Source organism: Canis lupus, chromosome 23 (assembly GCF_003254725.2).
Source record: "Canis lupus dingo isolate Sandy chromosome 23, ASM325472v2, whole genome shotgun sequence".
In the NCBI taxonomy this organism is placed as follows: Eukaryota; Metazoa; Chordata; class Mammalia; order Carnivora; family Canidae; genus Canis; species Canis lupus.
Window position 1 is genome coordinate 32,882,009 of NC_064265.1, and position 27,596 is coordinate 32,909,604.

Below are 27,596 nucleotides of genomic sequence, written 5' to 3' on the forward strand. Positions count from 1 at the left end.
ATTCAAAAGACTTGTGCTCTAAGTTCAGATCTTAATCAAGTCCCAATGTTTCTAAGTATCAAGTTCCTTATTTGTACAGTGGGATTATCATAACATCCATTTTATAGAATTATTAGGAATATTTAATTAAGTTAAAGCACTTAATTCAAGTGACTTACAAAATGTAAAATATCAGCAAGGTAAAAATAATAACAATGTCCCTTTCTAGGTCTTACCTAAAACAAGCAGGTCTCATCAGATCACTTGCAAATTTCCTTATAGCTTTAATATCACACTTATAAACAACAGAATAATACTGCTACAGCAAATAAGATACAGAACACACTAGGCATTTTTCTAGTATTTATCCAAGCTCAACAACTCTGAGTTATATGTGATAAATCAAAATCTAAGATTAGGATGAGATAATCAGGATGTTTTTGTACTAGCAGCTTTTGAAAGTTTTTGTGATAAAATTATCACTGTTAGATATAGTCATCAACAAAAACAATCCCTCAGACAGTAACAAAAGCTATAAAGCAAAAATAAGTTTCTCTCCTTCTTATGCTTGACCCCAAAGAATTTCTCTTTCCCAGAGTTAACCACTATTAAGATTCTTGTATACCTACCCAGACATCTACAGGTAAAGCAGTTATTAACCTTAGAAAACTGAAGAATTTTAGAGCTAGAGTTGACTGGCCAAGTACAATTTTTAATTTTACAAATAAGTAATCTGACAATGATAAGTGATTATTTTAGTTGTTACTAATATCTGGAAAGCATTTCACAATAGATAAAATGCTTTGACATACATTATCTGTTCTATCAAGTGGCTTGCCTCAAGGTTATTTGTACAACAAGCTAATGACGTGGTTGAAACTATAGTTAGGGAGTTGATATCTTATCAGATGGGATATTAATAATAGAGATTAAACACATACAAAGCTTATTTATGCGGATCTTCAATTTTCAACAATATCCTACATTACATGGGATTAGAAAACTGGCAATTACTGATCTAGTGATTATTACATACGAGTCATTACAATAATTGCTTTTTAAATTTTTAGAAATTTTTTATAATAATTGTTTTAAAAGGATAAATCTTAGCAATGAGAGATTAATTTTTAAAGTTTGCTTGTGTCTTGAAAATTCATTCTTTTCAAGATTATCACTTAGAGAATAACTTTTAAATGATAGATATAACCAACACTCAATGATTATTGAATATACTTGGGTTAAAAAAATTACCAACAACTTCAAAATGAGAAGAAATAATCTGAGAAACATTTTAGTAAGGAGAATTTCACATACAGTATGTATACACGCAAAACTATAAACAGAAATCAACTGAATAATAATGCACCTAAAAGATGCTGCAGCATTTTCTGGCATAAAGAAAATCAGTGATGACCACAAAAGCTGCACTGCCACCGTGACAATGACAATTACGAAATCTGTATTATGACAAATGATAAAAAAATGAAGATATCTTTTATTAGAAGAATGAGTCAGACCAAAATTAAACAGAAAGCTAAGGAATTTCAAAATAATTTTACTGTAACAGGTTAAAAAATGGAATACCAAAATCAACTAGATGAAAACATCAAAACAAAAGTAACTCTGTTTGCAACATATAAATTCTTGCTATCAAATTTTAACTTATTTTAACTATATTCAATCTCCTTTGTCATATTAAGGAACATTTCAAAAACATGAAAGCATTATACACTTTAAAGTGACTTTTGTTACTAATAAAAGGTTAATTTTGATTTCTGCTTTTCAAGACTAAAACTGTCAATAAAATATAAAAAACACGATGCTAACCAATTATTCTTGCTCTAATTGAGAATAAATAAAAAACCCCAATTTCTTTCTAAAGGCAGAGAAATCTTCAAGTTATTAATTAGGAAAAAAGGAATGCTGTATATCATGCTGTTGGTTCTATAATGTATCATTAACCTTCTTTACTGGTTGAATATCTTCTGTTTTGTTAAGATGAGGATATGTAAACATTGTGGTATTTTGACTTGGTTCTTTATCAAGTGTTTGCTCTTTACAAACATATGTTAAAGCCTCTCTCGCAAAACTGTAATATATTTATTTTATATTTGTATCAGATAATTTCAACGTATAAATAGCATTTTTTTGGTCTGATTCTCTTCATGGTTCTGTTCATGGTTTCTTTTCTTCTGAGTTGTGTAATCTTAACCAGGAGCTAATTTTTCTTAAAATTTTATCTGCCTCTTTGAGGCAAGTTCCTTTAGAAAGGATTTACACTTGATTGTGTTAGGTGCCTGGAGATAATCACCAAGACAGAATATTTTAAATCAAAATCTTAACTTTTTAAATTTTTTAATGGACCACTAAAGTAGTATGAATTTAGGATGGAAATCTACATGAAAGCTCATTCATGGTTATAAACTTTCAATGAAAGACCTACTTTCTCCCTTTTATTCAATGACAAATTTTAAGACAGGCTATTTTCCCTATATTCCCCCATGAATGGAGCTGGCATGGGTTTATTTCTAATTTACCCTTGTGCTGGAAGTAACTCTTTAGAATCCCAACTTGATCAGGGGAGATGTGCTACTTATTAGATAGTCTACGCCGGAGGGCCTTGGGATTTGTCTACATTACAAAATGTCCTCAAGTTTAGTAGGCTTTAGGCTCTGTTTGACTCTCTTGGATCCTAGTTTAATTTAATCTAACTTGTATTTTCCTTTTTGTTTTGAATGGTCATGGCTAGATTAAAATGAAAAAAAAATTACTAGATAATTTTTTTTTTAACAAGAGTGTTTAGTTTGGACCCCAAGGTGCTATAATTCCAAAACTAAGACTTACATAGCATTACATTCAATATTATTCTTTTTAATAGCATGTCACCTATCAGAGCTCTTGTGGTTTCTACTATAGTGATTTCTGGTAAGACTTTTAAATTTGTGTATCTATACAGTTCTGCATCTATTGCTTGAAGAACTGGTTCTTTCAAAGAGGTAAAATATACTTACTCATAGGATAAAGCAAGAATTGATAATAATTACTATATACTTCATTAAAAATTATAATTTATTGTAACTGGTAAGAATAAATTAATAAGTAATGATTTAAGCAAGGTATTTTATTTTAGTAATAATAATAACCCTTCTGCCTTCAGAAACTCTTACTTACTTTGGAAGGAGAACCATCAGTAATTTTCACCAACTGCCAAAGAATCGAGTAATGGGAACACTGCAGTGCCTGTACGACTATCTGTATCAAATAAAAAAATTCAAACAAATGAGACATAATTTATGTTTGTACAGTATTAAGAGAACAATGTTTATCATAGTTTTTTCTTATAATAAGTTTTCAAGTCCAAATTTTTGTAGAAAGTTAAAATGTGTAAAATAATATTTAGGTAAAAAAAGACAAACCAACATATCAGTCTAGAGAATAAAAATATAATGTATGTCAATAAATATGGACCCAAATAACACTATGCTTTAAACAAAAATCTGTTGTATTTGCTCAGATTTTTAAAAGGGATATTGAAGAAATTTTTATCCAGATTTTATAATAAATGGTTATTTTGTTTTAAAATATTTCTACTATGAATAGAACATTTATACAGAAATGTGCATAAAAGAAAAATACCTTCATGAACACTACCCAAGTCAAGAAATAGAACATTGCTAGCACCTTCTCCCAATATAATGTCTTCTTGTCTCTTTAAAGGTAATAGCCATTTTGACTAATCAGGCAGTCAGTACATTTTAACTACCTAAGTCTACATTTCTAAATACTGAGTTTATTAACACCTATTTGTGAACATTATATAAATGAAATCATGCACTATGAATTACTTTGAATCTGACTTTTTTCATTTTAACATTTATAGTTAAGATTTATATATATTGTTGCATGTAGCCGTGGTTCATTATTTTTTGGTCTTGTATCATATTTAGAATATCCTATTTATTCATTCTATCGTTGAGCTTTTACAATGCGTCTGATTTTAGGCCATTATGAAGAATGCTGCTATGAACTTTCTTACACATGGCTCCTGCTGTTCATGCATGCACCTGTCTAGCTCAGAGGTTCTTGAAGTTTTTAGTTCTCAGGACCTCTTTACACTCTTAAAAATTACTAAAGGGTGGCTCAGTGGTTGAGCCTGAACCTTCGGCTCAGGGTGTGATCCCAGGGTCCTGGGATCGAGTCCTGAATGAGGCTTCCTGCAGGGAGCCTGCTTCTCCTTCTGTCTATTTCTCTGCCTCTCTGTCTTTCATGAATAAATAAAATCTTTAAAAAAATTCTAAAAGATTACTCTAAAAAAAAACTAAATTGCTTTTTTTTATAAGGGTTATTTAAGAGATTTATCATGTAAGAAAGTAAAAATAATAAATGTTACAAATATTTGTTCATTTTAAAATTAAAGTAATTTTAACAAAAAAATGTACTTCTGAAGAAGAACTAAACTTCTAAAATGAAAAATATTTAGTAGGAAGAATTACACTGTTTTACATTTTTACAAATCTCTAAATGTCTGGTTTAATAGAAAACAGTTTCAATGTGTTTCTGCATTTTAGTAAAATATGCTGTTTCGATTGAAGTATATGAAGAAATCCAGTGTCACTAGTCAGTTGGAAAAAGAAGGTATATTTTTAGTGGTCTTTGCAGGTAAATGTGGCTATTCTTTGACATGACACCAATATTCCAATGTACATTTGTGAGAGAACAAATGAAGAAAGCAAATAACATCTTCCTCTTATTATGAAAACAGTCTGGGACACCTGGGTGGCTCAGTGGTTGAGTGTCCACCTTTGGCTCAGGGCATGATCCCAGGATCTGGGATCGAGTCCTATGTCGGGCTCTTTGCATGCAGCCTGCTTCACCCTCTGCCTGTGTCTCTGCCTCTGTCTCTCATGAATAAATAAATAAAATCTTAAAAAAAATTATTAAAAAACAAAACAGTCTGACCTCATAGATGTGCCCTGGAAATCACCAGGGCTCTTCAAACTATACTTTAAGGACCACTGCTCTAGGAAAAGGATTGCTGGATAATATGTAGTATATGTATGTTTAATTTTTTGGTAGATAGTACCAACAGTATTATTTTATTTAAGATTTTATTTATTCATTTGAGAGAGAGAAAGAGAATGAGCAGCTGGAGAGGCAGAGGGAGAAGCAGACTTCCCAGTGATCTGGGAGCCCAGATGTGGGGCTTGATCCCAGGACCCTGATATCATAACCTGAGCCGAAGGCAGACACTTAACCATCTGATCCACCCAGGGACCCCCAAGAATACTATTTTAATGTAGTATTAACCTATACTAACTTCTCTCTATCTCTTACTAATGGAGATGGGCATGTTTTCATTTTTTATTGGCAATGAATTCTCATTTTGTGAAAATTTGTCCCGATTTTTCAGAGACAACAGAATTCAGGAAAACAAAACTGATTAAGAATTTTAACTAAAGGAGAATTTCATTTTGGATAGGCCCTTTATTACATTTTTGTTTGAATACATGGTTTATCTTTATTGCAATAAAGAATAATAACATATTACATTATTATAGTATCTCCATTATCTTCCCCACTTGATAAACTAAAAACCATAAGAATATATGTAGAAAATGAAAAATATATAAAAAATAAATATGTAGATAAAAATAAATATATATAGATAATAAATCAAAAGAAAAATCAGTAAATGCAGAAAGAAGTAGTTAGAATTCTAGCTAGTTTTACTTAAAAAATTTTAGGTTTTAGATCACATAAACAAAAGATATCTCCAATGCTCCTCCTCAGCACTAAAAATAAATCATTAGAGGGATGAGTAGTGCTGCTTTTGATGCAACACCAGTGAGATGATGTCAGGGTTTTACAAACATAATAATTAAATTACTGACTCATGTCAGAATGCCAGAAACAAGACTACTGAAACATTGTCAAGTTATAAATTTTAATGCTGAAGAAATCACCTTACTATACTTAGAAGATGCTCAATATAGTACATGTACTAATCCTGAGACATTTTTTGATAACCTCTAATTTAGTAGATATGAGGTAAAGTGATTTGTGTGGAAGGAAAAGAGAGTATTAAAATTTCTCTCTACTTTGAAACAACCTGAACTGTTAGATTACTAGAAAAGTAATATACAAATTAACATTATCAATGGAAAATTAGGATATAAAAAAAGTAATGTTGAAGAATTGTTTAATTTTAGTTACCATTTCTCCTAATCATCACAAATATAATGTCCTTTCCTAATACATTTCTATTGGCCTATATACTAGGAAGTTATTCAAACTGTTCCAAAGTTTTGCAGAAGTTTCTTGGAGGCCATGGTTATGATGGGAGGAGACACTTGGTCACTCCAATACATATTTCAAATAGAGCATCCCCATTTTAATCTGTCATATATTGACATTCATCATAAATTCACTTTAAGGGATCCACCACATTATTTTAAAATAAAAAGTTTACTTTCATTGACTAGGAAGAATTCTGCCTTCTCATTGGTATAATTATATAACAATACAGCTGACCACATTTCAAAAGAATATTTAGAACACTTCCTTCTGGGCTTTATATCAGTCATACTGATATTTTATCCTGTATAATAAGTGATGTTATCCCAACTTGTCCAGAAGTCATTTATCAGCAACTTCATCTTTCTGTAGTACAGATAAAACAAGGACAAACAATAAAAAAACTGAAAAAGGTAAAAGAGATTGTTTTAACCGATGAGGACCACAGTTCTTCTGCCTTTCCTTGATTAACACTCTGAAACCAGAGAGGACCTTCAAATAACATAACAAGTACTGGGCTGATGACAAAGAATTTCTTCTGACCCTACTCCTCTGTCCTCCTGTTTCCATGAGCTATCACTATTCCTGGGAGGACAACGGTAATGTGTACTGAACATTTCTGGGCAAAGTAGTTAGGAAGCAGGAATGCCTTTTCTATCTTCTACTCTCCTACCTGCCTGCAGGATATCAATAACCCAGGAAGCCTTGGTTTCTTGAATGATTGGGTGGTGCAGTGACACTCCACTCCTCTTAACTGCACTTTATAGTCATGGGGGTGAGAAATAAATTTCTATTGTGTTAAGCCACTAAGGTATTGAGATTAATCTAATTATAGCAGTTAGCATTATCTTAACATAAAAAATTTTAGTCTTTCCCTTAGTAATTACTTTTACCTATTTACAGGAACCATAGCTCTATTTTTGATTAACAGATTGAATTAATGAGAATCATTCAACCTCTAGCTAATGATATCACACATCTTGAAGATGAACTGTAGTATTACATGTAAATAAAGACCAAATGATAAGCTCCTAGAATGCTTATGTTTAGAAAAATTGACTTTTTAAGGAAAATAAGACTATAGAATAAGGAAATATGACTATGCAAATGTAATATATACATGTATAGATACATTATATCTACATATATAGGATATGTTTAAAATACTAAAAATCTATAGAATAGCTGTGGGATAAATTGGGAATCTTTCACTTTTCTGTTTGCAAGAGATGTTAAGGGAATGGAGGATCAATTTTTTAGTGGTTAAGTATATGACAAAAGAGAAGAACTAAACTTAATACTATTCTGCTTCTCACATCCAATATTGACCTATCATGCTTAGAGTAGGTTAATATGAGTGACAATATCCTTTTTAAAAAAAGCCTTTAGATGCAGATTAATGAAGTAATATTAATTATTACCAAGAAGAATGTAAGGCTGGCAAATGAGCACAAGAAAAGATGTTTAACACCATTTGTATCAAGGAAATGTACATTAAAAGCACAATGAGATACAACTGCATACCTACTAAGTTAGCTAAAATAAAAACTACTAATAATATCAAGTATGTGGATATGGAACAACTGGGATTCTCATACTGGTAGCAGGAATGAAGAATGATACACTCTGGAAAATGGTTCGGCAATTAAGTTAAATATACACTTATACCCTAATACCTGCAATTGCAGTTGTGGGTATTTACTTTAGAGAAATGAAAACTTCTGTTGAAACAAAAAGTTGTACACATATGTTTAGAGCAGCTTTAGTAGTGAGAGCCAAAAGATGGGAACAATCCAAATGCCTGTCAATAGGCGAATGGATAAAACAAACAGGTGTATCTACACAATGGAGGAAAGTTGAACCAACTATTAATTTAAAAACAAACTATTGATTCAAACAATTTGGATTAATCTTAAAGGCATTATGGTCAGTGAAGACATTATGCTCACTCAAAGACTTCATGCTCTAAAGGGTTTTACATACTTTATGATTCCATTTATTTGGAAATCTCAAAAAGATAAAATCATAGCAATAAAAAGTAGAGCAGTGGTTTCCAGGAGATGTAGGTAGGGCAAGCATCTAATAATATAGGGACAATATGCAGAAAAAAGGGATAATATGAGGAATTTTTTTTCTTTATAAAATAAAATTTTTTTCTTAATAAAAAGGAGTATATTTTAAAGGTGGATGGTGAAAGGGGATTTTTTTTTTTCTTAAAGATTTTATTTATTTATTCATTAGAGACAGAGAGAGGGGCAGAGACACAGGCAGAGGGAGAAGCAGCAGGTTCCATGCAGGGAGCCTGATGTAGGACTCGATCCTGGGACTCTGGGATCATGCCCTGAGCCAAAGGTGGATGCTCAACTGCTGAGCCACCCAGGTGTCCCGAAAGGGGATATTTTAAAAAGGAATGATGAAAACTGTTCCATATCCTGATTGTGGTGGTGATTACATAAATCTAGACACACGTTAAAATTTGTAACTTTACATAAAAGGAAAATAAGTCGGGGATCCCTGGGTGGCTCAGCAGTTTGGCACCTGCCTTTGGCCCAGGGCGCGATCCGGGAGTCCCGGGATCGAGTCCCGTGTCGGGCTCCCGGCATGGAGCCTGCTTATTCCTCTGCCTGTGTCTCTGCCTCTCTCTATGTATATCACAAATAAATTTTAAAAAATCTTTAAAAAGGAAAATAAGTCAATTTTACTGTGTAATAATTAAAAAAATAGTAATATGGCAAAGAGTAGAGATTGTAGTAATATTTTTTTGAGAAAATGCTAAGAAAAGCACAAACCTTAAGGTAAATCATAAGGATAAGGTAACCTCTTTAATAAGAGGAAAGATTCCTAAATTCTACATATGCTTTGGGAATGAAGGATCATCCAATGTGTTGTATTATCAGAAAGCATAGTATATTATAAATTATTATTATTTTTTTAAAATATTTTTTTTAATTTTTTTTTTTATTTATTTATGATAGTCACAGAGAGAGAGAGAGGCAGAGACACAGGCAGAGGGAGAAGCAGGCTCCATGCACTGGGAGCCCGACGTGGGAATCGATCCCGGGTCTCCAGGATCGCGCCCTGGGCCAAAGGCAGGCGCCAAACCGCTGCGCCACCCAGGGATCCCCTTTTTTTTTTTTTTTTTTAAATATTTTATTTATTTATTTATTTTTTTTTTAAAAAATTTTTTTAATTTATTTACTTATGATAGAGAGAGAGAGAGAGAGAGAGGCAGAGACACAGGCAGAGGGAGAAGCAGGCTCCATGCATCGGGAGCCTGATATGGGATTCGATCCCGGGTCTCCAGGATCACGCCCTGGGCCAAAGGCAGGCGCCAAACCGCTGCGCCACCCAGGGATACCGTATATTATAAATTAAATAAAAAATCCATTAGAAGGATAAAATACGGAGGTAAAAAAATTCATATAGTTAATTTCTGTAACTAAAAAATTAAAAGACTTCCCAAGGAATGCGTTACATAGCAGGCTAATGCACATTAACCCCTGGCAGTTTTGTACACCAGAATTTTGCTGTTAGGTTTTCACAGAAATTCCAAGCATTTTTTAAAACAAGAATATGAAGAAAAATGCAGTTTGTCAATAGTAAGTCCAGTGTGAAATATTAGGTCTTTTTAGTGATATCTCTTCATACTGATCTCCAAAAGGGGGCTTTGTATATAGTGGAAAGCACACTGGACAGGGAGTTCACATCATACCACTTCAGGCCTACTTTTAAACAGTTCATGTGTACTAGCCTTTTCTCCCCCAAACTATGGAGGCTGTAACATCAAGAAAGAGCTTGCCACTTTCTATCTCAGTGATCTGCCTAAAAGACTCAATGAATAATTTTTGCTAATGACCTTGAAATGCTACAATAATACAAACAGCTGTCCAAACACCGAATATATAGCATCTCAACCATTCCTTACTCATTAAGAAACAATAACCTAATACTTAGTGTTGAGAGAATTATGGTCTTTATGAAAGGGTGAAAGTAGGGGACATCCATAATTCCAAGCAAAGAATAGTCACTTAAAGACATACACAAAGTGAAACATATGGTGAGTATTTAAATGACTTGGAAATGTATGGAAAGGCTTTCTAAGCAAGACATCAAAGAAAAAAAAAAACAACAGAAAACAACTAAGAATTCTGATTATATAAAGAATATTTATATTCCAAGCAGCAAGATATATAAAATTTAAAAAGTTCCATTGATAAATTACTGTAACAAATGACATCAGGCTAAGAACATTAATATAGAAAAAAGCTTATAAATTAATATGACCTAGAGATCTACTGTACAACACTGTGCTTATAGTTAACAATTCTGTATTATACACTTAAAAATTTGTTAAGAGAGTAGATCTCATATTATGAGTTTTACTACAACAAAAACATGTAACAACAAAAAGATGGGAAAACATAAAGGTAATTTTATAGAGAGATATAATAATCAGAGATAGAACTGTACAATTTAAAATAGTAACATGAAAAAATAACATTGTTACCAAATGTTCACTACATGAACTCCATTTTTCAAGTAGATGTTTACTCAGTATCCTTTTGTTAGAATAGGAGCTTAAAACAAATATATTCCCTGGATCTCAGAGATGAATCTAATAGGAACATAAGTATCAACTATAACAATTTAATAACTGGTTTGACTAAGAATACATACAGGTGCTGAGGGGCAAGAAGGACTCTGTGTTAGCTAGAAAGGAGTGATAATGGTTAGGGAAAACTTTCTAGGGAAGCAAAAGTGTATTTTAAAAATTAAGAAAGATGTAAGATTTAATCTGGCAACAAAGGGAAAATGTAGGTTGAAGGAATAGAAATTTCAAAAAAAGCTTCACCAATAAACTCAAAAGGCTAGTTCAGTTAAGTGCATACTGAGGCTAGATCCGCAGAAACCAAACCACAGAGGGCCTTCCTTGTAGGAGAGTGACTATACATCCAGCTTTATGCATAAGTCTTGGAATAATTAAGAGTAACTCCTTTCACTTTCAGAAGAACACTTGTTTGGACAATAACAAGGTCACCTCACTATGACAAAAAAAAATATGGATGTTATCCTAAGAGTGCTAGATAATGTGCAGATAATATCATGTTCATATTTGAACAGAAGAGTTGACATGATCAAGTGTTTCAAAAATACCCACTTGTAACAGCAAAGAGAAGTGCTTCTATCTGTTCTTTAAGATGTTTTAAAGTAATATTTGGTACTTCAAAATAGATGTATGAAGTGTAATAATAAAATTAACTTTTGAACAGACAACCAAATTTAAGAACTAGTGTGATACCAATAACTTTGTATCTACCTATGATCTCTTCCCCTATTCCTTAGGACTGATAAAACTTCTACTAAATTTCATATATATAATGTCCTGGCTCTTTAAAAAAAAGTTTTATTATATATACATATCACTGGACAATACACTGTTTAATTTTTCTATTTTTTGGGCTTTTCAAAAAATGGTGTAACACTGATATTGTCCTTTGAGGAAACAGATGTACTTCACCCTATCCATGCCTCTGAAGGATCTAGGAAGATTAAAAAAAAAATACAAATTTTCATGTTCCAATCCTGAAGATTTAGTCAACAGGAATAATTCAACAACCTTTTTAAACAATTAATTTTAAATCATTATATCCAACTTTGCTAGAGAGCTGAAAAATAATAAAGATGATATCAATCGGTGGTTCTTAGTTCTGAAATTTCTACCATGTGATAAACGTCTTTTGTTCTTGTGGTTTGGTCTGGAGTTTTCTAAACCTCAAAATATACATTGGTCAGGCTTTGAAATATCCTTTAATAAGTATGAGACATACCTACTCTTATTTGTACCCTTTTGCATTTGAAAAAAAAAATCGAAGTATAATTTATATATAAAGAAAAATCTGTTTTCAACACACGTTCTGCAGTTTGACAAATGTGTAGCCAGGTAACCAACAAAACAATTAAGAAATAGAATATTTCCACCATCCCTCCAATTCTCCTTTGCTCTTCTGTAGTGAGGCCCTTGCCCCATTCTGGATACCTGTTTTCTGACATATAGTTTTGCTTTTTCCAGAATGTATAATAAAATTGTACAGCATGTAGCTTTGTGTATCTGTTTTGACTCCATATAATGTTACTGGGGATCATCCATATTGTTACATGTAACTGTAGCACCTTCCATTTTATTGCTGAGAATTATTTAAATTTTTTTAAGATTTTTATTTATTTATGATAGTCACAGAGAGAGAGAGAGAGAGGCAGAGACATAGGCAGAGGGAGAAGCAGGCTCCATGCACCGGGAGCCCGACGTGGGATTCGATCCCGGGTCTCCAGGATTGCGCCCTGGGCCAAAGGCAGGCGCTAAACCACTGCGCCACCCAGGGATCCCTATTGCTGAGAATTATTCTATTGTATGGATGATAACACAGTTGTGTGTGTGTGTTTTTTTTAAAGATTTTATTTATTTATTCATCAAAGACACAGAGAGAGAGGCGGAGACATGGGCAGAGGGAGAGGCAGGCTTCATGCAGGGAGCCCAATGTGGGACTCGATCCCAGAACTCCAGGATCATGCCCTGAGCCAAATGCAGATGCTCAACCGCGGATTTTACTTACTTACTTACTTACTTATTTATTTATTTATTTATGAGCGATAGAGAGCATGAGCAGGGGGAGGGGCAGAGGAAGAGGTAGAGAATCTCAAGCAGGCTTCCTTACCAAGTGCAAAGCCAAACTTGGGGCTTGATCTCATGATCCTGAGATCATGACCTGAGCTGAAATCAAGAGTTTGAAGCTTAACTAATGGAGCCACCTAGGCACCCCTCTCATATAGGTCTTTATGTGAACCAAAGTTTTCATTTTTCTTGGATAAATACTCAGGAAAGGGGCTGCTGGATCAGATAAGTGTCTATTTAACTTCCAAAGAAACTGCCAAACTGCTTTCTGAAGTGACTGTACCATTTTGCATTTCCACCAACAATGTATGAGTTCCACTGCTCTCTAAATGATTTGTAGTATTATCTCATCATGCTTTTCACATTCATTTCACTAATGGCTAATGATAAGTTGTTTTTCATGTGTTTGTCATCTATCTTCTTTAGTGAAGTATCTGTTGCTTTTCTTACCACTGAATTTTGAAAGATCTTTATCTTTTTGAGTACAAGTCTGTTACCAGATATGTGATTTATAATTATTTCCCAGTCTTTATGATTATCTTTTCAATTCTCTTAATACTGTCTTTCAAGGGCAGAAGTACTTAATTTTGCTGAATGCGTACTTTCAAAATTTTTCAATGATGGATCATGCTTCTTATGTATTTAAGAAATCTTTAACTTAAAGGTCACAAAATGTTTAACTCTTGTGTGTTCTTTTAGATGTTTTATACTTTCAGGTTTTGCACTTAGGCTTATAATCTAAATGGTCTACTTTGAGTTACTTTGTATATGTGTGAAGTGTGAAATTGAGGGTTTTTTTCATATGTATACTCAACTATTTCAAAACCATTTGTAAAAAGATTCTTTTTCCCAAAGAACTCCCCAGCATCTTTGTCAAAAATCAACTGACCAGATATATATGAGTGTATTTCTTTCTGGATTCTCGATATTGCTCCTTTGTGTATGTCTATCCTTTCTTTAGTACCACACTATTAAAGCTACAGTTCAGTCTTGAAATCAGGTATTTTAAATATTCTAACTTTGTTATTCTTTTTCAAAATTCTTTTGGTTATTTCTTTTGCTCTTCCTTCCATATAAACTTTATGAATTAAGCTGTCAGTTTCTGACAAGAAATCCTGCAGAGATTTTAAATGAAAGTATGTTAATCTAAGATCAGTTTGGGGAAAACTGACATCTTAACAATATTGAGTCTTCTAATTCATGAATATGATATATCTTCATTGATTAAGATCTTCAATTTCTTTCATTAGTTTTCTGTAGCTTTTTGCATACAGATCTTGCACATATTTTGTTAGATTTATACCTAACTATTTCATGTTTTTTGGTGCTATTGTAAATGGCACATGTTTTTAAAATCTCAATTTCCAGTTATTAAACAAGTGATTTTTAAATTTAAAAAGCAATAGTTGTACACAGTACAGTATCCAACAGTATAATGGTGTTCTATTCAAATTAAGCTTCTTGGCCACTAGAGATCTCATCTTCCAATGACAAAGTCACTGTTGAACAGTTCCTTATGTATCATTCCAGAATAATCTGTCAACTAAAAAATATCCATTGATGGAGATTTTATCACTTCTTTAAATTTATATATCATTCTGCTCCTTGCCTTTTCATTAAATTCCTTCTTACACAGAATATTTAACATCAATAATAATAACTTTATTTAAAAATTTATAGTTATATAGCATTGCACAGAATCAAAACTTATACTACCAAAGTGAACAGGTTTTCTACTGATCGACACTTTGGTTATTTTAAGTTTTAAATTATAAATAATGTCACAATGAACATCTTTGTACCTACTTCTTTTTACACATGCCCAAGTATACATCTGTAGTCTAAATTCCTAATTTATAAATGTCAGTTAAGGATATGTTTACTTTTAATTTTGACAGATTGACAAATATCCTTCTAAAGTGATTAACACAATTTATTCTTACAATGGTATTTAAGAGTATGTCAGTATTTAAAAACAAAAAACCCAACAACTCTGTTAGGTTTTCAGATACATACATATAGTTTAAAATTACTGGAACAGAAGCTACATTAGAAAGAGGCTGAAACTAAGAAAAAGGAGATAACCTAGTCCTATGATTCACAAGAGAAAATACGAAGGTTAAACTATGGAAATGATAAGCTGAGGTTAAGGAAATGACAGAAGGGCTAAAAGGATGATGGCAAAAGAAATACTGAGGAGGTAGAATTTGAAAAAAAGATAAGTCTCTTGAGATTAAGGACTGCTTTAATATACTGTTATATCCTCAGGATCTGACACTCAAACACATTTTTGGTTAATTATGAATAGGTAGGTGGTAGTCTAGATGTGTGTGTGTGTGTGTGTGTGTGTGTGTGTGGTGGCAAATTTTTGATACACCATCCCAAAAAGAGTCAGAAGTGGATAACTGAAATAATTTCTAAGCTCAATCAAAGAAATAAATATTTAGTCTTCTAAGGAAAGTAGGAAAGTATCAACATGCTTCTAAAGAAAATATGACTGCATTATTTATGTAAGTCATAATCTATCCAAGAGTAATAATGTGACTGAAGTTAAACTTAACCCCTGTATTACAGTCAGTTTCAAGAAATGTGTCGATTGTCAGTTCACAATGACAGATTCAGTACCAGCATTTAATCTCTTCCAATTCCCACTGAAAAAATACAAAAGATGTTTACAAAAAATGCAAAAAAAAAAAAGAGTTTGACGTGGGGCAAAAGGGATGGGATATTGTAAAGAATGGTACCAAATTAGCAGCAAACAATGTGAAGAGACAACAAACAGAATTTAAAAGCTTGGTTTGAGTGGGTATGCAATAGCTATCTGACATTAGGCAAATTATTTATTTATTTATTTATTTTTTTAAAATTTTTATTTATTTATGATAGTCACAGAGAGAGAGAGACAGAGAGAGAGAGAGAGGCAGAGGGAGAAGCAGGCTCCATGCACCGGGAGCCCGACGCGGGACTCGATCTTGGGTCTCCAGGACGACGCCCTGGGCCAAAGGCAGGCGCTAAACCGCTGCGCCACCCAGGGATCCCGGCAAATTATTTATTATCTGTGTTTCAGTTTCATCATCAATAAAAAAAAAATGAGTAATGATACATATTCCATAGGGTTGTCATAAGCTTAAACAAATGGATACATGTAAAGACTTAAAGTATTACGTGGTATATAAGGAGTACAAAACAAGTTTTCTGTTATTGATGCCTTGAGAGGCCCAAAGTTAGTGATATATGATTACATTTCCTTCTTTATGGGTTTACTCATACGGTTTTGTTATATAGCAAGTATTTACCAAAACAATTTACAAATATAGTTTATTGGTTTTTAATTTTTAGAATCAATTCAGATAACTGATTCTAAAAATGTAATATATAGACAAACTATATATTAAAGCAGAAGTTTAATATTTTATTTCTTCTTAGATATTACCTAACACAAGATATAAACTTTTAAGTATATCAACAGGAAATAGCATAAAATCACAAAAAAGAATAAGGAGAATTTTTTTTTGCCTTTTTTTTTTTTTTTTACAAAAAATGGTATGAAGAAATAATAAGTTCTGAAATGTGGGTTACTAGTTAATAATCACTGAGTTATGGAACTGTAGTAACTTTTAATACCTATCATAGGTTAAAAATTCATTAGCATATGGGAGAGCACAAGCAGATGCCAAATAGCATATTTATTTTATTATTTTTATTATTTATCTTTATTCCAGAAAGAAAGGAAATGCTCACAAAAATACTGAAAAGCACACAGGAGAAGTTTGAAAGGAATTCCCTCTGGCTTATTCTACAATAATTTGAGGACCAAAATAAATAACAAAAGGACTCAATTTTAACCAATTAGACAAAATAGGAATAAAGTAGCAATCCATAAGTCCATATGAATTTTAAAAAATGAACGAATAAATGGGGAAGGGCACTATAGCAGAGGGCCAACAAATGACATAAATATATGACAGAATATCACCATTTAATTTACCATTTTGTGACCATGACAGAAATAAATGACTCAGGCAGGAATCAAAAATAGATGCTAACATTATATCAAAGTTTTGTAAGAAATAGGAATATTTACATAGTCTTGAGGAATCTTTCCACATGTAACAAGAAAATGAAAACCACACAGGACAGACTTGATAGACTCTACCTTACTAAAGTGATCAAAGTTAATGTCACCATAACGAACAAATTGGTATCAAGTGCCTCCTGATATGATACATTGAAGACAAATATCATTTGTTATAGCATTCCCATCAAGAATTCCTTATATGGATGAATCTAAACATGTAGATTAGACAGATCTAAGTTAAATACATTCTATAAAATAACTGGCCTGTATTCTTCAAAAAGTCATCAAAGAAAAGCACAAAAAGAAAAAAAAAAAAAAAAAAAGAAAAGCACAAAAAGTATTCCAGATTAAAGAGACAACAAAGAAAAAGACATAACAACTAAATGTAATGTGTTACTATTCCTTGAATTCTGGGCTAGGGAAAAACTGCTATGAAGAATGTTATTAATATGTTTTACATAGGCATATTTATATAAAATAAAAACATATACACATATAGATAGAGAAAGTGTGCAAGTAGGCAGTTGTGGAAAACTATTATGACAGTGTATGAAGCAGATGAAAGGGGAAGAGTTCATTTTCTACAATAACTTTTCTATAATTTGACTTTAAAAAATTATTAGAAGGGGCAGCCCAGGTGGCTCAACGGTTTAGCGCTGCCTTCAGCCCAGGGCATGATCCTGGAGACCCGGGATCGAGTCCCATGTCAGGCTCCCTGCATGGAGCCTGCTTCTCCCTCTGCCTGTGTCTCTGCCTTTCTCTCTCTCTGTCTTTCATGAATAAATAAAATCTTTTAAAAAAATATTAGAATAGGTAAATTCTTTTAAACATCAGTCATATTCTGAAGTTCTAATAGTTAAAACAGTACTGGCATGAAAAAAGATCAGAAAAGAGGAAAGAAAAAAAAGAATTCAGTTAACTCTGAAGAGTGGGACAAAGAAACTTGTAGATAAATGGTTAGTTACCATGGAAAACAAATAGTCAAGCATATGGACAATAAAAATCAGACATCCAGAAAATAAATTTTAAACTACCTTCAGAATGTGAAACATAACTAAAGGTAAATATTCTGGTAGTTATTTGATATGCTTGCCCTAAAAGAGTATTTTCTTTGAATTTTAATTTAAAGTACAGGCTGGCAATCTAAAGAGTAAGTGTCCATGGTCCTATGAAGAACTGGTCGAATCCTGTATGCTTTTTGGATTTTCAGTATTGTGTATCTAAAGACATGATTCTAAAAGCTGCTAAATAGTTTCTATTTTTTTTAAATTTTTAAAAAATTTTTAATAGTTTCTAATTCGTAAAGTAAACAAGGGTATAATCTAGTAGTGATGCACTAAAACTTCATATACACGACTACAGTTTTAAGGATGCATCTAAGGACACAAATAATAAGATATGATCATGGATTGGAAGAACAAATACTGTTAAAATGTCCATAGTACCCAAAGCAAGCTACAGATTTAATGCAATCCCTATCAAAACATCAACAACATTTTTCACAGAACTGGAACAATCTTAAAATCTGTGTGAAACCACAAAAGACCTTGAATAGCCAAAGCAGTCTTGAAAAAAAGAACAAAACTGGAGGTTATCACAATACCAGATTTCACTATATACCACACAACTGCAGTAATCAAAACAAAAGGATACTGGCACACACACACAAAAAATATATATATATGTGTGTGTGTGTGTATATATACACCCACACACACACATCAATGTAATAAAACAGAAAGCCTAAAAATAAACCCGAAATTATATGGTCAATTAATCTTCAATAAAGAAGGTAAGAATATGCAATGGGAAAAAAGGCAGTCTCTTCAACTAATGGTGCTGGGAAAGCTGGATAGCAACATGCAAAAGAATGAAACTGGACCATTTTCTTACACCATACACACAAAAATAAACTTAAATGGATTGCAGATCTAAATGTGAGACTAGAAACCATAAAATTCCTAGAAAAGAGCAAAGGCAGTAATTTTTCTGACATGGGCCATAGCAACATTTTTCTAGACAGATATTCTATAGCAAAGGAAACAAAAGCAAAAATAAACAACTGAGACCACATCAAAATAATAAGCTTCTGTACAGCAAAGGAAATAATCAACAAAACTTAAAAGGCAACCCACTGAATGGGAGAAGATAATTGTAGTTGACATCTCTGACAAAGGGTTAGTATCTAAAATATGTAAATATCCAAAATATGTAAAGTTGCATATGTAAATATGCAACTCAACACCTTAAAAACAAATAACACAATTAAAAACTAGGCAGAATACAGGAACAGATATTTCTTCAAAGAAAACATACACATGGACAAGACACATAAAAAGTAATCATTATCGCTCATCATCAGGGAAATGCAAATCAAAACTATAGTAAGATATCATCTCACACTTGTCAGAATAGCTAAATTTGAAAATACAAGAAATAAGTGTTGGTGAGGATGTGGGGGGAGAAAAGAAACTGCTATGCACTGCCGGTGGGAGTACAAAGTGGTATAGCCACTGTGGAAAACAGTATGGAGGTTCCTCAAAAAATAACAAATGATCCCGTAATTCTTTTTTTACCCAAAGAGTACAAAGATATTAATTCAAAAAGATATTTGCACCCCTATGTTTATCGCAGCATTATTTACTATAGGAAAATTATGGACGCCACCTGTGTCCTCTGATAAGATGAATGGATAAAGAAGAGGTGACGTTTATGTATGCATATATACACAAAGGATTATTACTTCACCGTAACAAAAATGAAATCTTGCCATTTGCAACAACATGGATGGAGCTACAGAATAGCATGCTAGGAGAAATAGTCAGAAAAAGACAAATTATGTATAATGTGGAATTTAAGAAAAAACCCCAAATGAACAAAGAAAAAGAGACAAACCAAAATATAGATTCTTTAACTATAGAGAACAAACTGATGGTGAGTGGGGAAATGGGTGAAATAGGTGAAGGAGATTAAGAATATACTGATCATGATGAGCACTGAGTAAAGTATAGAATTGATGAATCACTATATTGTAAACCTGAAACTAATGTAATAACATTGCATGTTAACTATAGTGGAATTAAAGAAAAAAGAATATGTGCCTAAGACTAATAGAGTTTAAGCAAATACCACATGTATTGTTCTTTTACTCACAAAAACTAAAATAAAATGGGAGGAAATAATACATATACAGTAAAAATAAGTAGCAGATAACCAAAGAAGACAACAATGTAAGACTATTACAAGTTCTATGACAATAAATGATAGTGTAGTAAGTTAAAACAGAAATTTTGACATAGTTACAATTTCCAGATGAAATAGAGATATGCTATTCTCATTATTTTCTTGAGGAAAATGAGGTAACCAAAACAAATGAGTATCTTTATCATGCCCTTTCAACTTTGAAGAACAGGTTGGGAATATTAGTGAATAGTATTTAGGCTACTGAAAAATTTGAGATGAAGAGAGGATGAAAGCTGAGGAGTTAGCAATAAATGAAGTAAAACAATAAAAGTTAAATATTTAGCTACTTTCCAAAAACTACAATAGAAACACCTAACATAATCAAGGACATTTGTTATTATTTCTTATATAGAATTAAATGGACTATTTTAAATCCCCTCTAGACTAAAAATTTGGTGAATGTCTGCTCTTTCCATCCCAAATTGAATTTAAATAGAATACATAAATTAAATAAAATCTGCTAAAAGTCCCAAGTTTACTTAACTATGGTTCTACTACAAAAAGTAAGCCATATCTAAGGCTTACAATTACCAATCTCTAGAACAGTGCCTGGAATACAGCCATAATCAGGAATTTTTTCAAATTGAATTAAACAAGTTCTGAAATTACTACTGCAGTAATTACTGGTATTTTTCCCAAAAGAGTAATAATGCTTACTTTAGTATTAAATGTTTGAAATATATTATAGCAGAGATTTTCCACTTTTTTTTTTCTCAAACCTGAAGATATATCTATCAGTAACATTAATCACTATGGCAATAATTCTCAAAGGAAACAGCTACATTTAAGAATTATCAACTACTTTCTACACAGATAGAAATCCTGTGTGAATCCTGATTATCCTTTGATAATCCTGTGTGATCTCAGAGAACTTTAGCTTTCTAAAATGACAAAGAAGGAGTATCAATAAACTCCTACCTGTTCTGGCATAGCTCCATGTTCAATTCCAGTCTTCAATAATCTGTAGCAATTACCAAATAGATCCCATTTTGTGAGATCATGAGCACTAAAATAAACAAAAATGCATTAACTTTATTCTAGAGTAGAAGAAAATTTAAATTTGAGCTCAGTTTCAGTGGGTGGAAATATAAAATAACTTTGTTTTCTTATAGAATTGAAAAAGATTGATAAAGAAATATTCTAAGTTCACCCAAACTAGAAAGAAAGAAAGAAAGAAAGAAAGAAAGAAAGAAAGAAAGAAAGAAAGAAAGAAAGAAAAGAAAAGAAAAGAAAGAAACAAGGAAAGGAAAGGAAAGGAAAAGAGGAAAAATGAAGAAGGGACAGGAAAAATGAGAGGAGGAGAGGAGACAGAGAATACACAAGCAGATACTATGAATTAATGAAAAGAAACCAATTAACAAAAATATTCATACCTTTAAATGAAGATTATTACTACACAGTCAACCTAAGCCTGTATTACATTTCATTCTTCCTAGTATATTTTAAAATACATTTTAACAAATCCATCTACAATTTCAAAATAAATACAGGCATTATTTTTGAAAAGGAGATTGTATTTACAAGAAAGGTAAAACTAGGAGAAAGGAAATATGGCAAAGCTATAGGCTTCTTAATTGAAATAATGCTAACATTTTATTTTCTCATGAGTTCTACAGTTAAAATAGTAGATCAATGGCTGTTAACTTTTATTTTGAAACGTCAAAATATTTTCAAAATGAAGAGTTTATTTTTCCACAGAATTCCAAACAAAGTACTTGTGTATAAAGGAAGGTCTTGAATCTGAAGTATTCATTAATTTAAGGGCTATACTTAAAACATTCTTTTACCAACAAAGATCTCTATTTTCCTTTCTTTATGGAGAAGCATACCTTCTTATTAACAAGGGACATGTTAATTACAATTTTAAAAAGATACTTCATTAATCTGAGTCTTTTTTCCTCATTCAAGCCTAGCTATTCTGTCTACACAATAAGAGCACAATAATAAACAGACAAACAAGAACAATTTAGGACAAAAAGATCAAAATATAACTTTCATGGCCTTTCTCAAAATCTTTTTTCTTATTTAGTAAGATTTCCAAAAGTTATCAACTGAAAATTATACCTATAAAACTCTAAGCCTATAAAATAAGCCCATCTAATTTGTTACTAATACTGATTAACAAATTTGTACATTTGTAATGCTAAATGGTAAATCTTATGATAAATCTTACTCCTTAAGTAATCAATAAAACCTCATTATGTATCTGAAGAAAATCTGAATTTTTCTTTATGAAAAAAAATCACATCTTGTCTAAAATTTCCCATTGCTATAAGGATGTTAAATATCATAACGGTCTACTTTTATGTTGGCAATTATAATGTTATTAACCAAATCTAAGTAAAATGACATACTTATGAAAAGAGGTTAACCGCTTTAATGTGGAAAGAACATTGTAAATGTCATCATCATCAGCTTCTTCTCCCTATAAATAAAAAAACAGACATTATTTCATTACCATAACTTTAATCTCCTGAAATTCACATGAAAGTCTATTAATATTTACTGCCTAAGAGAATTATTTTTTTTTATTATCTAGAGCACATATTCACAATGGTAAATAAGAAGGTACAAATAAGCAAAAAAACACAAAATAAAAAACACCTATAATCATAACACTCAGAAAGAAGAACCATTTTTGCATTTTAAACAATGTTGTAAACATTAACATTGCCCACTTTTCTGATTAATACTTTAGAATAAATTCACTGAAGCTGCTGAGTGAAAAGGTACATACTTCAAAGATTTTACTGACAGTTTGTTACTTTTGCAGCTTAAAATCACAATGAGAAATCAAAAATTGTTGAAAAAAAGTAAAGGTTAAGATTAAAAGTTAGAAGTAGGAAAAAACTGGTTACGTGGATTAAAAAGAAAATCCCATCACCCTGGCCATCAGAACACAGACAACAGTGGAGGTTCCAAATTGCTTCACAGTGATTGGAGGGAGAAGGAATCATAAAAATTATTATAAAAATAATCAGTTGGAGATGTTTGTTGTTATCCTGGGCATACAACTTAAAAGGGGCTGTCCCTTACAAGCACACTTATTTTTATGTTCTATTCATTAGCACATCATAATAGTTTAGTAATATTAAAATGTAAATTAGGTTCCAGGAAAAGAAAGTTAAAAAATGAATTAAGAAAAGCCAGACCTTAAAAAGATTTTTCTTAAAAGAGAAAAAAATTTAACTTTTTTTTTTTTTTTTAAGGAGGAGGGGAAGGGGTGGGAGGAAGTGAGAGAGAGAGAGAGAGAGAATCCTAAGCAGGCTCCATGCATAGCATGGAGCCTGATGCAGGTCTTGATCTCACAAACCTGAGATCATAACCTCAGCTGAAATCAAGAGTCTGACGCTTAATGGATTGAGTCACCCAGACACCACAAAACAGGTTTTTAAAATAAAGTATAATCATGATTAATCATTACAGGATGAACAGTTGTAATAATGCTGCTAAGATGTGAACAAGGTAGAGAATTCCACTAGATTTTACTTTAAAATGGAAATGATTTGCACATTCAACTTTGAATCATTAGCCAAAATTATCACATACACATGTTAACTTTAAGACAGACCTCTTGCAGCAGATCTTCCACAGAATGATTGAATCGATCTACAAACTCGTCAATCAGCTGACTTCGAGCTATGTCAACTCTGTTTTGAATGGTGTATTCTTCACTGCATAAGATGCTATAGGTTTTACTGCAGGCTTCTAGAACATCTGATTCTACATGTTTCTCCACAACAAACTTGATCTGTTTTAATAAAGCATCCAGATGCTGAGGAGGAAAAAAAGAAACACTATGATATTTAGACTTATAAAAATAAGCATCTGTCAAATAGTAAGCCTAGATTACATGAAAATGAAATAATCCAGTTAATTAAACTGACTATAATAGAATTAATTTCATGGTATCTTACCTTTTCCATTCTACCTGTGCTATAAATTTCTAGATCAAAATACTGTGGGATTTGTAGCAAGTTTGCTACCTTCTCTGCATCTGCAGAATACTAGAAGGAGGAGAAGCAAAGAAAAAAGAAGTAACTACTTTAATAGTTCAGTCTAGTAAGCAAACTTAGTGGCATATTATCAGAGAAACATAAATGAAACTATACCTTTGATAGCAACATAGGAAGTGTGATAATAAAATGCTCAGTCAATTTGTTTCTATCATCAATTTGAGTTTTTCTTTCTTTGGCAGTTAGCACCTAGAAATAAAATGAAATGGGCAAAGAATATAATGTCACATAATAATTTATAAATCTAGAATGTTACACAGAATGATGAAGCATTAGTGAATAATGTATTCGAGAATTTTCAGGAGCTTAACAAACTAATTACGAAAATAAATATCTCTAGTTTTATGCTTATTTCTATCACCACAACATTAGAAATACTGTAATAATTACTTTATTAAATAGCTACTTATTTAAGAATCACCACAGTTTAGATAAATTACTACTTGTTTAAATAAAAACAAAAATAAATATTTCTATAAAACCAGTCATGAATACAAAAATATTGGAACAGTGAAATAATTTTTTCTGGGGTTTTAACCTCAATATGTTAACAGTAATCTCCCCTATGTTAAACACACTTTTCTAAAAATACTTTAGAAAGTAATGCTTTTTTTTATTGTCAGCAGCTAATAAATTTTCACTTATTTTTAAAAGCATAACTAACAATGTCTCTGGACTCATTTATATTTAGTTGTCCTTCTAAGTTCATAAGTCTGTTAGGCAATAATCAAGACATAGGGGTACAGACTGATATCACTGAACAAACTGAAGCTGATAATGCTCCTCACCTTGTCCCATGTTCAAACTAGTTAAACCATAAATGGTTCCAAAAATAAGATATTAAAATGCAAGTTCAGTCAAAATAATCATTTCCCCAAGGTATTTTGCATTTTGTTATTATTTCAAAGAAGAAACTTAGCACCATAATGTTGAACAGTTTATAGAAAAGAAGCATTCCAATATAAATTATCACTTTATAAATATAAGCACTAATTTTAAAAATCAATATAGCTTTTATTACACCTTTAAGATATCCCAAATAACTGAAAAATCTGGCACCTTGTTTCTGTAGCAGGACAACTTAGATTTTACTCATCAGCCTGCTGAGCTGTTTCTTTTTCAGAAACTGATACCTTTCCCAAATTTTCTGAGATCCTTTTTTACTATTGTGGTTTGCTGAATCAAAATAGCTGAGTTTGATACAAGTTCACGGTCATTTCCTTCAAGAATTAACTCATCTTTCTGGGCCTGAGATAATGAACAAGCAACACCTGGCTTCATCCGAACCCTGTGGATGTATTTTTTACCCAAGAAATTTTGGATTTCAATATGAGAACCACTGTCCTGAATAACAATGTTGATGAGGAAGTGAGCATACACAGACCTCATCTTGTAACAGAAGCCCAGTGCAATGCTCTTGATAATGTTCTGCATGTGGCTATACCTAGCCATTTCTTTTCTATTTCTCTCAAGTTGGAGCCTCTTCTTTTTCATTCCAAGGAGACTTAGTTCTACAATGATGTGATTCAAGTCTCTTCTCAGGTCTCCTTTGGGGCTCTTTACGATAATAGTGCATCCCTTCAGTGGTGATGTTGACATAATAGTCTGATTGCTAAGAATGGTCTTCATCATTCTCACAGATGTTTGAGAATATGTGAAAGAAGTAATAGGGTCTCCTATCTGATTTCTCTTCCAGGAACTTTATTGTTTTTCAACCTCTTAAAACACAAAATAATCACTTTGGAATGATGTACAATATCGCATTTAGTTTTGCACAAAGTAACATAAGGGACTACATATAAAGTGGAATATATGTCTAGGAATATATTCAGGGTATTGCCATATCATGAAATTCATCTGGCAATGTATGAAAGGTCTAAAGATACTGATTTTAGAGAGATAGCTGTCTTTGATTAAGTGATCATATGTTAGGCAGTCTATATGCATGAACTCACTTAATCCTCAAAACCTCTGATGGGATGGTAAAAATGGCATACTACCTATGAAGGAGAAATTTGCCAGTATCTAACAAGTTTGTACACACAATTTTCCTCTGACCTAATGATCCCACTTTTAAGTAATCTACCTCACCAATACAAGTGGTACAGGTACGAAATGATACAATATTACTCACTGTGAATTATTTTTAATAGTACATTATTTCTAGTAGTAAAAGATTGGCAACCCAAAAGACTCTTAATCAGTGTATTCACATAATGGATACTACGCAGCCATAAGAAAAGGAGGATCTCCAAATATCGGCATAGAGTGATATCTAGGATATACTGTTAAATAAAAATGTAAGGTACAGAACTCTATATAAAATAAGCTATCTTTTGAGGGAGAGGAAAGAGGACAGAGTACATGCATTTATCTGTGCTTGTAAAATGAAACACTGGAAGGATATCTGAAAACAAATAAAAATGCTTATTCGTAAGAATGGGGTGTAAAGGGAGAAATAAAAATATGAAAGATTTCTCTGAATGTATGTTTTTACATGGTTTTGACTTTTTAACTATGTAAATATTTTATGTATTTCCAAAAAATAAAAATGGGAAAAAATACAAAATCAAAGATGTAAAATACCTTGTTATGCTAAATTTAAGTCATAAATAACAATATGAATATGTAATTTAAATACAGATATACAGAGAAATATATACATGTTTCTTGGCTCTGAATACTCAAAGTGTCCATCAGAAATAATCAATTGACAATCAATTGAGAATACTCTTAGTGACAAAATTTTAACTTTAAATACTATTCCATTAAAAGGCACCACAGCTTGGAGATTCCTGTGCTAGGGTAATATAAGAATTAGCCTTCAATGTGACTTCCAGGGACCTCTGCCTCCTGGTATTCATGTTCTTATATAGTCTATTCGCATACTGTCTAAGGTTGACATGTATAAACAATAGGAGACCATGGAAATGATGTTAATGTGACTTTTGAGAACTAGCTCATAAAAGAAACAGAGTCTACCTTACTCTCCTTTGGATCACTCATTCTGTTTTATTCTTGCTTGGATCATTTACTCTGAGGGTGGGGGAAAGGGGAAGCAACCATGTCATGAAAATATTCAAAGTTCTACTGAGAGGTCCAGAAGTTGAGGACCTAAGTCTCCCACTAACAATCAACACTAACTTGCCAGTCACAGAAGTAAGCCATTATGGAAGTTTTTTTTTTTTTTTTTTTTTTTTTATGGAAGTATTATTAACAACCAGATCTTCAGAGGCTAAAGCCCTGGTTAACATCTTAAATGCAACCCTATGAGAACCTTAAGCCAAAAAAACAGCTAAGGCACTCCCAAGTTTCT

General features: G+C 32.1%; 2 protein-coding genes across 12 annotated transcripts in view; both read right to left on the bottom strand.

Annotated features, from left to right (window-relative positions):
• The window catches only part of STAG1 (stromal antigen 1), a 393,923-nt gene that overhangs the window by 51,065 nt on the left and 315,262 nt on the right, over window positions 1–27,596 (bottom strand). For 10 of the 11 annotated variants that reach the window (XM_025449001.3, XM_049099673.1, XM_049099671.1 and 7 more), the window contains 6 exons: window positions 24,377–24,469; window positions 24,182–24,271; window positions 23,836–24,039; window positions 22,619–22,689; window positions 21,183–21,270; window positions 3,151–3,231 (listed from right to left, as the gene is read on the bottom strand). In XM_025449001.3, coding sequence (XP_025304786.1) covers window positions 3,151–3,231; window positions 21,183–21,270; window positions 22,619–22,689; window positions 23,836–24,039; window positions 24,182–24,271; window positions 24,377–24,469 — 627 coding nt within the window. The remainder of the gene's footprint in view (window positions 1–3,150; window positions 3,232–21,182; window positions 21,271–22,618; window positions 22,690–23,835; window positions 24,040–24,181; window positions 24,272–24,376; window positions 24,470–27,596) is intronic. The other variant, XM_035704782.2, reaches the window with a different exon arrangement.
• On the bottom strand, window positions 25,297–26,094 carry LOC112661125 (60S ribosomal protein L9-like). Its single transcript, XM_035704787.2, has one exon. It carries the CDS (start codon window positions 25,910–25,912, stop codon window positions 25,400–25,402), a length of 513 nt encoding a protein of 170 aa, XP_035560680.1. The 5' UTR covers window positions 25,913–26,094; the 3' UTR covers window positions 25,297–25,399.